The 11,824-nt window shown below is 40.6% G+C and overlaps 1 protein-coding gene across 1 annotated transcript in view; it reads right to left on the bottom strand.

Moving 5' to 3' along the window:
* Positions 1-215: 215 nt before the first annotated feature.
* Positions 216-11,824, bottom strand: part of ABRAXAS2 (abraxas 2, BRISC complex subunit) — an 18,088-nt gene continuing 6,479 nt past the window's right edge. The window contains 6 exon segments of the mRNA XM_083844747.1: positions 216-2,452; positions 5,764-5,878; positions 7,948-8,032; positions 8,667-8,786; positions 9,341-9,522; positions 9,525-9,531. Coding sequence (XP_083700873.1) covers positions 1,986-2,452; positions 5,764-5,878; positions 7,948-8,032; positions 8,667-8,786; positions 9,341-9,522; positions 9,525-9,531 — 976 coding nt within the window. The 3' untranslated portion in view covers positions 216-1,985.

Below are 11,824 nucleotides of genomic sequence, written 5' to 3'. Positions count from 1 at the left end.
AACAGACTTTTTTTTGTTATTAAGAGATTCCAAAACCCAATCTTCGTACCAACGTAATCCCATAAATGTGACAGCACAACCTCTTCTCCCTTCAGTCAAACCCCTCTCTGCAAACAGACGACCAAGATTGAACAACTCATCCATTTCAAGCTGTTTTTCTGTATTCTGGTGAATTATTTCATTGACATAGAGCCTGACAAATATTAAAATATAAATTACAGGATTAAATAAGATTTTATTGTCACATTTAACTGCTTTGTCAGAGATGTACATTTTGCAGGTTTCTGTGCAGAATAAAAATAAAACTGTAGTTGCCATCTTGTCAATTCTGATTTTGACACACACACACGTCTAGAACACCTGGACTACACACAGGTGCTTGCAGATAGCCAGCGATAAAACCAGAACAAGTTCTCCGTTAAATGGATTGCAACACTCGAAGACAAAATGCAACAGTTTAAGGCTAACGAGAATAATGTAAAATAGTTAAAATAGACCACGAGATGTTTAAAGGTGGAAACACTCGATGGAAGAGAGGCAATTTTACCACCTCCTTTTCCCAAAGCCATTTTGCTTAATTTAGTACAGGTAAAGAGAGGCTAATGAACAGACCTTTGCCTACGTATACAATGCAGACTGAAATTTGAGTCCTTTCCAAATCTGATACATTTAAGCTTTCAAGCAACTGCTTTGTTCTTCTGGGTAGAAACCAAAGAAGTGGTTATTCACACCTAAAAGTGATAAATGCTTAAGATATCCTCATCTTAAACGGTGTATTTTCTCATTTACGGATCAGGGATAAAAGTCCAATAATACAAACCTTTTAGTGGCACCATTTCACATATTTTGGGCAATGTTAGTATACAAGCAGTAATTAAATAAAAAAATAAGTGCATCCAAACATGAAATTCTCTAAATATACCACACTTCATGTATCCCAAATGGCAAATTTCGGATGAGAGCTGTAATGCAAATTAAAATAATCATTTACACATTCCATCCAGAGAAAAGAGGTAATAAACCCAGGGGACTCTCCAAACAATCTTCTCCTACCCCGTCCCCTATTTATTACATAAAATAACTCATACAGAAGTGTAAATCCAATATTCAGATGCAAATAAAATGCACGAAGCAGTTTCTGATGCTCGCAATTTGCAGACTCCAAAGCCCAATCACGGCGGAATTTACTACTTCCATCAGTCATTTACTCCTGCGTGTGCACTTTGCATTCATACTAAACTAACAAACGAGACAATGAACGAGGCTAGTGTGGCAGGAAGTCATTGTAAACCCAGCAAAACCAGAATAATATTTATGACATTCATTTGGATGATTTTAGCGGTCATCCCACCCCCCCCAACACCCTTTACAGAAAAAAAGGCAACCGTCATTTTAAGTGATACACACATTCTGCTAGTAGAAAAGTTGAAACAAACCCCTCCTCCGTTAAAAGAGCATGCCGATAGAAGGTCGACCACATCTGTTTCAATCAGGCTCCTCAGAATTAGCAACATTTCTTTGCTCGCAAAGGCCAATTTGGCTTACCAGAGAAAGCTATTTTGAAGGCGGCTGATATATTTTTCCCTTTCAAAAATTAAAATTCAAGGCATGATAGTGCAAGAGGTAAGTTTTGATCTGAGAACATTATCTGTAGACTAACTGTGCTTAGTTACTACAACCCAATTTATTGTCTTAAAGAAAATACGGCAACGAAAGCTACAAGATTTCTATAAATTTCATTTTGCCTAAATTTACCGGTACATCCATGAACCTCATCAGTATTAGTACAACTTGATTATCCTAATGATTTCGTTATAAAACTTGCAAAATGTATCACAAGGTGAATAAACCCTCTAGTGCAAGTCTTCTACATCGTGCGCACAGTAATCCTGTGTAGTTCATTTCCTCCACGTTAAATCCCCAAAATCTCTCTGTAACAATTATGAAAAAAAGAACAGTGTCATGTTGATTATTTTTCCCCCCTATCAAATCTGAGAAGTTTGAGTGTTCCTGGAATCACCGTCGGGGTGTGCTGAAGGTCGGGAATCCCTCGTCTGTGAGTATTCGCTGTCAGACGACTCCGTGGGTTCGAGCAAGTTTTCGTAATCACTGTCTTCTGACTCGTCAACATTGTCAGCAACCGCTCTTTGGGAAGATGGCATGGATGCTCCATTACCAGAATATTTCAATCCTGCGTTTGTCGAAACGTAACTGGAAGAACCTACTGCTTGAGGCCGGGGCATGAAAGCATTGCTTTCTAGGAGACCGTGACCGACAGTACTTTCTTGAGTGGTCGCACTGAAATCGGAATACGGCGGGGGAGGATCGGAGACGTCCGAATCTTCCAGCGTGCAGCCTTCCACAGCGAATCCAGTGTAGGACATTCGCGGAACAAACATGGGTTCCAGGTTATCTGTTGGCATTTGCCTGCTTAAAATTGCTTGCTGCAGTCCTATAAAAGCAAAGAAAATTGGTATACTTAATGCTTCCACAAAGTATGTTGCAAAGTAACCTATGTTTAATCTCATCTCCATATCCCTAGCACAGGGATCCCCAGCCAGGGCTCTGGCACCGGTGTAGCTCTGGCGAGGGTGCTGTTCCCTGCACCCGGAGAAGCTGGATCCAGTCGCTGACATCGGGTCCCTGTGAAGAGCCACACAACAGGCAAACCCACCACGTCCACGTTCTCTGATTTATTTAAGTAATGGCACAGTCAGACAGCTGCTGTCAATACCCTTGTCCACTGAGGGCAGGGTCTCCTTCCCGCTCACGTTATTTTAACAAAGCAATGCCAAAAGCCGCAGACATGTCCTGCCTGTAAGGATTTCACAGGGCCTCAGTGTTTCACAGTGAACCGGGAGTAACACAAGCAGCACGGGGATTAAAAAAAGCTGAAAAGCTGTTCAAAGAACAATTACAATGGTTAACAGCCACACTGGGAAGGTGCAGGAAGATGGAGCCCCCACAGCTCTGTGCTGGAACTGTACCTGCATTGCAACCGAAACGATGGGATTTAATCAGCACACGCTTATTAAAGTTATAGATGGCACTGTGCTAGTAATGGCTGCAAGTGTAACAGCATCAGGACAGGAATTTCAAAACGATCTTAACGCGAGACGGTTTGCAAAGTAATTTTAAGAAGACCTGCGTAGGAATGATGGACTGCACGGACTGCAGAATGAGGAGCAGATGCGTCCTGCAGAACAGAAACCGAGGTTTACCCTTGATTTATTTATGTAAACTACAAGTATCAACGTGCATTACGTGTGCCCAGCTGTTGAGAACCAGGTAAATATTATTTTAGTACCTACTATAATGGTGAACACTACAATTGGTACACTGCATCTAATTTTAGACACTGAACGTTGAGAAACATGGAACAAGTAGAGAAACTCCAGCAAAAAAGGGAGTTTTTAGTGGTCTGGATACCAAACCTAAGAGGAAGGACTGAAATAAATTGGATAATTAGAAGAGACTGAGGAAACTGCTTAAGCCTTCAAATATACATAAGAAGGTACCATGGAGAGATAATTAGAAAGCAGTTTAAGTTAGTAGTTAAGTTAATTGTACATTAGACATGAGGAAAAACTTCCTTGCAGTAAGACTTGTTAGGCACTGGCATAGACTTCAGGTTTTGACTGGTGTTTAACCAGTTATTAGCCTCCAAGTATCTGTCAGAACGGACACCGGAATATTTAAGGCTGCCTTGCCGCCACGTGACAGACAAAATGCTATCTGTTCTACTCACCATCCACCGCGCTTCTAGAAAAAAGCAAAAATCAAAGCTGAATAGTTCCCTCAGTCAGGCCACCGAGATCTCTCTTGACTAACTAGAAGGGCATACTCCCCTCAAGTGTACAACAAACTACCCCCTAGAACACTGACAAACTAATTCTGGTGATCTGTCAAAGTCTCAACTGAGTTTAATGCTCCAGCGTTAGAGACAAAACCCATTAACCAAAAAAAAATAACAACGAGCTTTCACACAACACTACCACAGGAATTTGAATCAAATATTCCCCCTTCCTCCAGCTCTGAGACTGATTAATTGGAACAACTCACTCACTAAAAACAAGGAAATTCACCCAATATTGAGAAAGCGAGAGAACAGAAGGCTGGCTTCGCTATTTAGTGACTTGCATCTAAAAATATTAGAGATCCAAGCTGCGTGTTTTCTTGTTTCAGCCCTCTCACACGATATTCTGCTCTGGCACACGTTTCCAGTCCGGCATTTCCCATCTCACTGGTAGTACCCAGGGGCTAGCACCGACTGCTCTTCCTCCTCCACCGCCGTCTCCTGCCATATGGGCTGGGAGCAGCTCCAGCCGCACCGAATACCCGTCTCTGCTTCTTGCTAGCTCGCGTAGTAGCAGTGCTCTGCTCGCTTCATCTACAGCCAGGCAGGAAGCAAGAGTGATTCAGGACTCCTGCTGCTTACACCCTTCCGATGGTCTCCAACCCATGCTCAGCTCCTTACCTTTGAGGTTCGGGGAAGGAAGAAGTCAGAGAAGGGGCGTGACAGATTAAACCTTGATGTAAACTACTAATTTGGTAACTGTACCTCGCTGCCTGGAGGAAAAAAACATCCGATCAGAGCAACAGAGCGCCCTATTGCACGGTTTGGGTTATTAACCCGTGAAGTGATCTGTCAGCCTCAGCCACAGCTTTGCTTAACGGGATACACAACCAGTAAAAAACACGTTGTAGGTAAAAATAGAAAATTTCATTTTCTTACCATTTCAAAACATGGAAAGACAGAGGCAGGGTTTGCTAAAATACATAATTTACTTACGAATTTATTTTTAAATATTATTTCCCATTTGCCTATTTTCTACCCCCTGCTTTCAGTCTTCCCTTACACTCACAAATTAAATTAGATTGGCAATGTCTCCTTGGAAATGTCAGGGCTGTTCACAAAACCTATTTACTGCTAACCAAAAGTATCCTGAAGCCATAGGCAATTTGTAGGGAGGAGGGACAGCGTGGCCACCAGCCCACTACACTCACTCAACAGGCCTGACTGATTCAGAAAATTATGGAGCAGCAAAAAAAATGTTGAACATCCACCTATTACTGGCTTTCTTTACCAGTCCTAAATGCATACTATGAAAACTTTTACAATTAATACAGAGCCAACTCTAATAAAATTATGGATTTTAATGGGATTTATTTGCATCACGCAAATTTAAAACCCAACTCAGTACAAAACTTGCTATACAGGTGTTCAAAACAAAGCAGAAGAATAATTTCTGTGGAGTCTCACTGGAAAGAAAAGAGCATCATGCCTGTGTTGCCTTGAATGAATCAAAGAATTTATTTGAAAGATAAATTCACAAAAACATTGACAGGTACGGGTCTGTAAACACAGTGCCCTGTTTCTATGCAATACTTCAAAAGGAATCTCTCCAGAGGTCAGGTTTGTTTTTTTCCATTCCTGGCTTTACTCCGCTTTTCCTTTCCTACAACGAATCTTTTCCTGTGTTACTTCCAGAATTAACTTTCCTGTTCTTCCTCCACAGTTCCATCTCTCGCCTTTTTTCCCCATTTGCTAACACTGGATGACTCCTAAAAAAAATATTTGCAGGGTACACACTTTCAAAGTTCAGGTAACATTCAACATCCGTCCCTCATACAACCTTCCCAGTGGTTTTTGTTTTGTTTTGCTATGAGCTATCAGGAGTGCAACTCGAAACAATTCCACAAAGTGTTTTGTCTTTAGAGTATCTTGTTCTGAAACAACAAAATTAAAAGAAGGTAACTTACTTATTTTTTGTTCCTTTTCATTTTTTCTTTGTGTGATTTGCCTTTTTAACTTGTTTACATCAGCTTGAAAAGATTCAACAACGCGTTCACTTTTTTCTACATCTATGCAAACTGCCTAGGAGAAAAACAGAAGATATACTAAGATCTTCCAAAAACATAGATGCAAAAACACTTCCACAACAACATTAATAAGCTATCGATGGACAAAAAGCCATTAAAAGCAAAAAACTTAGAACAGTAATCAACTATTTCAGAGCATAAAATTCAACTTGAAGCATTTTCTTTACTGGCTGTTGTCAATTTACAGCTGCTGCATGGTAGGAAAAGCATCTCCAAATAATTCATCGTTACCGTAAGGCATTACATAATAAGACCCAAAGATAGCTACAATTATTTGTTTATTTAATTTTATTTTCAGTTTGAACTCAGAAAGAGCCCACAGTTGCTGTTAAGTACACTGTTAGCACAATAACGATACTACGGTGGCATGATTGTAAACCACAGCATGAAGGCGCGTGCTTGTCACGCTAGGCCAAATCTGAGTCAGAGTCCGAAACAGTTGATTCAAAAGAAAACTGCCCCAAGTTCTCTCCTGACTGATAACTGAGCAGGGCCCGTGAATTTTCAACAAAATCTCCCTATACTGGTTAAGGAATGACGATGAAAACTTGGTAAGACGTAAGTTCAGGAACAGTTGTGGACAGTGTGGATTTCTTATTTAAACTAAACATGCTATACTAGATGTTTACATTCTCAGGAAATAAGCACTGGTCATTACCATTAAACATGATCAGCTTTGAAGAACACAACTCTGAAAGCACCGATGAATCTTAAACAGTAAGTCATTAGCAATTTTCTGCTTCTTCCCCAAAAGGTTACTATTAATGATCTCATCTACAGATGGAATCGAAATACTACACTTTCAGTTCTCTATCTAATTTTTAAAGTTCATAGTTTAAAAAAGCCACCACACACAGAACTAACTGGTGAATAATGCAAATATAGGCTTCTCAGCTCCTTTACCAAAACACTTGTATCTTCCAGCCCTGTAACATTCTGTAACATTCACTTTAAAGATAAAAGTTCCCCAACTGAGAAACTCCTAAATAAATTTTTTAGCTCTGTAACGATGTACAGGAGGAACATTTAATCTGGTAAAACACAACGAAGTCATACTTCTAACAGGTAGGAGGACAACTCCCCGATGATGTCACATTTTCCATTTTTCCAAGATACCGATTCAAACACCAGCAAGAACACAAAAGGCTGTACGTGCTTTTGGCAAGAACGCATTGAAGAGTAATACCATTAGCTAACGCGACAGACATCTGAAAATAAGGCATCTTCGTGTCTCGTGGAGCCAGCAGGAACGCGGTCTGCCTTCTGGACGCCAGTCACCCCCCTTGGCAGGCAGGTTAAGGGGGGGCAACTTCCACGGAGAAGCAGCGGTCTCCCTGTACGAGCAGGGCGAGGGGCTGAGACCACTGCTTTGCTCCCTGCTCTGGGTGCCAAGCAGCGAGGCTAAGCTGGAGCACAGGCACAAACCACCGCAGGGCAGACGTGGAGGGAAAGCCTGGAAATCAACTGTGACTACATCCCAGTCGGCAGACGGGCGCGCTCCCGAGGCAGCACAGCTACGCCGCTCTTCGCGCAGACAAGCTGCGAACTGACAAGCTGACATTTAGTAGATTTGACACGCGAGGCCCCCTCGGATGCGTTGCCACGTTTGGAGCAGGATTCACTCCTGCTCTTCGCAAAGCATTCGCACGCTTTAACTACCAGATGGAGCTCTCCGTGCTGCATGCGACACACCGAGAGACGGGAATCGTTCTGAAGCTCACACAGGCCTTTCAGCCTGTGCAAATCCCCACAGCCTTCGAGAAAGCTTTTCTTCAAGGCATGCTCTTAAGAATTGCTAACATCTCCCGGAAATCACCGAGCATTAAATCACTGACTTGCAAAAGGGAAAGAATCGATTATATCCCCACCAACCACTTTTACTGCAGCCACTGCAAACGCACGTACTGAATAGAAACTGCCACTATTGAAGTCAAACATTTTTGCACAGTTCATGAGAAATGGCTTATGAGCACTATGAAATTCCATCTCCTGCACTCCTGGTTTAATCAAAAGACAAACAAACGAAGCCACACGCACCGACCAATATTAAGTAAAGGAAGTTACCTGTACTTTTTCCTGAAGTGCATTGTAAACCTGATATATAGCCCTGATGTCCTTCATCACTCCATCTTTGTCAAAAAAGTCAGTACTACCAAAAAAAAGCAGAAACCGTTAGTTAGAGAAGACAACACAAGTTTCTACCTCATACTGTCCGTGAGTTGCTGGGAAGCAGTCAATTGCTGTATTTCTAAAAGCTATTTTGTTTTATCTTGCCAAAAAACTACTGTACTCTCAAGAACCAAAATCTGGACAGCAGAATATTTGACACCAAGGATCCTCCTGGAACAATGAAGTCCCATCTGAATGGGATTAAACTTAAGCAGAACTCTCTAAGCTTGTATAATTTCATTGTCAGTCATAAGAGCTACTTTGCATTTACAGCATTTAATTACAGTGATCACCATCAAAAAAACAACACAGATACTCCAAATCAGTGTTTCAGTTTTAAAGCAGGCTTGCACAGAGAATTCATTGAAAAAAAAAAATCAAGTTACAGTCCTCCAGCCAGAAGGCCTGCAGCACTGACTGCCCGTACAGACTCTGCTTTTCTGAGCTGTGCACCGAGTTCCGTTTGTTCTTGTCAAAGATTTGATTCTAAGCAGAAAAAGTGCAGCAGGAACCAACTGTTCATTCTCCTGCAGAACTATTTTTTTTCCTGCTTGCAATGCATATTCTTACCAGTCTTTGGAAGGGAGAGAAGGTAGAATTTGACGAAACCTTACCCGTGTTCCTTAATAACTTTGGCATAATTCTGAGAAGTATTTGGCACTGAAGAAACTTTGTATTCCTGTTGACTAGTGTTGCCTAGATTAGGAATAGCAAGCGACACCCTTTGATTATACCTGTAGAGAAAATATAGAAAGAGTTCTTAATTACTTTACAAAGTATTATTTACAATAGTCTTGACACCATTCCATCTCTTTGATGATCACAGCTCTTCTAATTTCCAAGCTTCTGGATTAAGTGTATTACAAAAGCTGAGAAATGTTAGAAGTTGTGTTCAAAATAAACACACGATAGAGAATTCCCCAGAGATGGATCTACCTTCGTACCTACGGCCATTTTTAATTGTGCCTGCAAACTACCAGAGACAAGACTGGTGAGGCAACATTCATAGCTCTTACAAGAAACACGGTACTGTCACCCGATTTCCCTTAAAATATATTTGTCTGAATATTTGAAGATCAAAAAGAACATTCACTGTCCCCAGGATAAATTTATAAATTGCTTGCGCAGGGGAAAAAGCAAGCTGTCATCACTAACAGCTGCACACCAAGATACCACTTGATAAACAGACAAACTTGTTTAACGGTGCCAACTTCAAAATAGTTTATAGAGATTAGCAATAAGAAGCAGAAAACAGACAAGGATTGGTTCACATACAGAGGTTGTTTACCTTCGGTTTGGTCTAAAAAGCACGTATTCTAAAGCATGTGTGGAGTTATTTGCAGTGGAAATGAAGCTGAAGAGAAGGAAGACAAGATCAGGCACTCCAAGGATGTGGGTCAGCTGTTTATGAATGATGTGCTCTCTATAGGACATCTGCTGCTGAGTGTTTCTCCTAAATCTGTACCATCCGATAACGTTCTATAATCGAAGTACAGCAGAAACAAAAACAACAAAATATTGAGAGATACAGATTTACCTTTTGAGAATAAGATTGTCAGACCTATAGCATCATATTTATTAGCCAATTCTTGAAATAGCTTTATTACAATAAAATCTGTCTGAATTATTAGGGGTTTAAACCTATTAAATAGTCCAGAAGTGACACATCCTGCTACACACAGCTACTAATTGCTCAGCCTTACTGTGCTACAAACACTTGTGCCCTCAGTAGTATTTAGGATCCTGCTTTCATTACAGGTTCTCCTTCAGTTGTTTAGTTTTAGCAATAAACCTTGGAGCATCTTCAAAATATTAGACCTGAGCAGTTTTCAAACACAGCAGGTTTTTTTTCCCCCCCGAGTATTTCAGCTGCCTGTTCTCTTGTATTGATTTGTAAGACACATTTCCAGTGCTATGCCAACATATTTGCAAATATTTGTCTGTTCATGAGACGTATGGGACTGATCTGCTGTGTACAGCGATAGAATTGTGTATTTAATTGAGATAGATGCATATGCACAGCAGATAAGACATTCTAATTCAATTATTATTTTGAACACAACATGTATTAAAACCCTTTATTTAATGTAAACTAAACATTTAAATTAAGACAATAATGACAAAGGACTCATCGCTAACAAGCTGTTTTAGGAAGACTCCCAAAAAGAGGCACTATCACGTAACGATGCATTAAGATTGTGTATGTTTGTTGGAAAAGAGCAGATTCTACACATTAAACAATATGACACTCATATTAAACAACAAAAAAACAGTAAGAAGCATTGGTTTTAACTTCTTATAGTTAAGTCTGTACAATTTAATAATCTGAATGGAATAAAATGTGCTTATTTCGCTAACAAAATGGAACACAAGACCATCATGGTCCTGGACAGCACTATTTCCTGTTGTTTTTTGGCACTATGACAATTAAATCTATAATGCTTTAATCCCAGAACATTTGGGAGTTTTCTTTTCTTTTTTTTTTCTTCCCAGTTTTGCCTGCCTTCTCACCACAGATAACAGCTCTTGCCGGAGTCTTCCTGCAAGGTAGATCCTAACAAAAAATTCAGCTGAAAACCAGTGCAAGACAGACATTTTTAAATTACTATTTGTGCCTTGTCTCTGGAAGGAGAATTTAATATGCTCTGCAACGTTCTGTAGTTGAGTTACAGAATTCAGGATCTGAGACTGGAATTTTACTCCCTCACCAGCATAAAGATATATGCCTGTACATATAGATTCATGCACACAAAGTACATAGGTACTAAGCATAAATACAAAAGTATACACAGGAGAGTTAATTCTGAGAGCATTTGGTAGAAGAGAGAGATAAGAAAAACCATTGCAATGATTAGCGTTGCACAAATTTAGGACTTGCTTCCCCGAAGTTCCCTCCTCAGCAATATCCCTGTCTGTAAGCAGAAGTCCACGATTCAGGCTGGTAAGGTAACCAGAGAATAAAGACTGCAAATTCGGTGATGCTAAATTCACTCTTACTCAGACCACGGTTGTGGAAGTTACACCTGAGTCACCTGTAGAGGACAGAAATCCCCAACGCCTGACACATCAATGCAGTTCCACAACCAGCTGGAATGACATTGCTTTGCTGCTGCTTTGTAAAAGGAAAAAGAGGAAAAAAAAAAACATCGTATTTACCATCCCTACCTTGTAGTAAGCAGACCTCGTGAGCAAAATTCACGAACTAGCAGGCGGCTTTCTGCTAGCTCTAGCAAGAAGGTGACCGGTGGATTCATTCCACCGTAAGGAACCACACCTTCGGCTCTGCTCTTCAAGGCGTTAAGCCTGTGACAACTTCTGACGTGATCATTTGATAATTTTAACGACAGTGCACTGCAAGTGTGAAACTGGATGAGCCGCTGACAGAGGTTTGATTCTCTTGAGAGAGAATTGGTGAAATTGAATCCACTTCACAGTAGCTGTGCTAACAACGCACGCACAACAATAAAGCTACGACAATATCCGACGTTTAACTACCTTCTGACAGTATTCCCAGTTTAAAGCTGGCAGTGCAGTAATTGCCATTCCAAGCCTTTATCATCACAACATTTTTTAGCCTTTTGAAACAAACTTTTTGCAATGGATTTTCAGATCAGCTCCATTTTTTGTTGGTTTCAGCAGCAGCACACACCATCTTTTCTGAGCTAAATGTGTAGCATAATTAGACAGAGGACTAATACTGACCCTTCATTTTTGGATACCTGAACTTAAATGCTTTGTATTTCTTCAGGGAATTTAGACATTGCGCCCAGTT

The sequence above is a fragment of the Anser anser genome, assembly GCF_964211835.1.
Source record: "Anser anser genome assembly, chromosome: 7".
Lineage (NCBI taxonomy): Eukaryota > Metazoa > Chordata > Aves > Anseriformes > Anatidae > Anser > Anser anser.
Note: the sequence above shows the minus strand (reverse complement) of the source record. Positions and strands in the feature narration are given on the sequence as shown.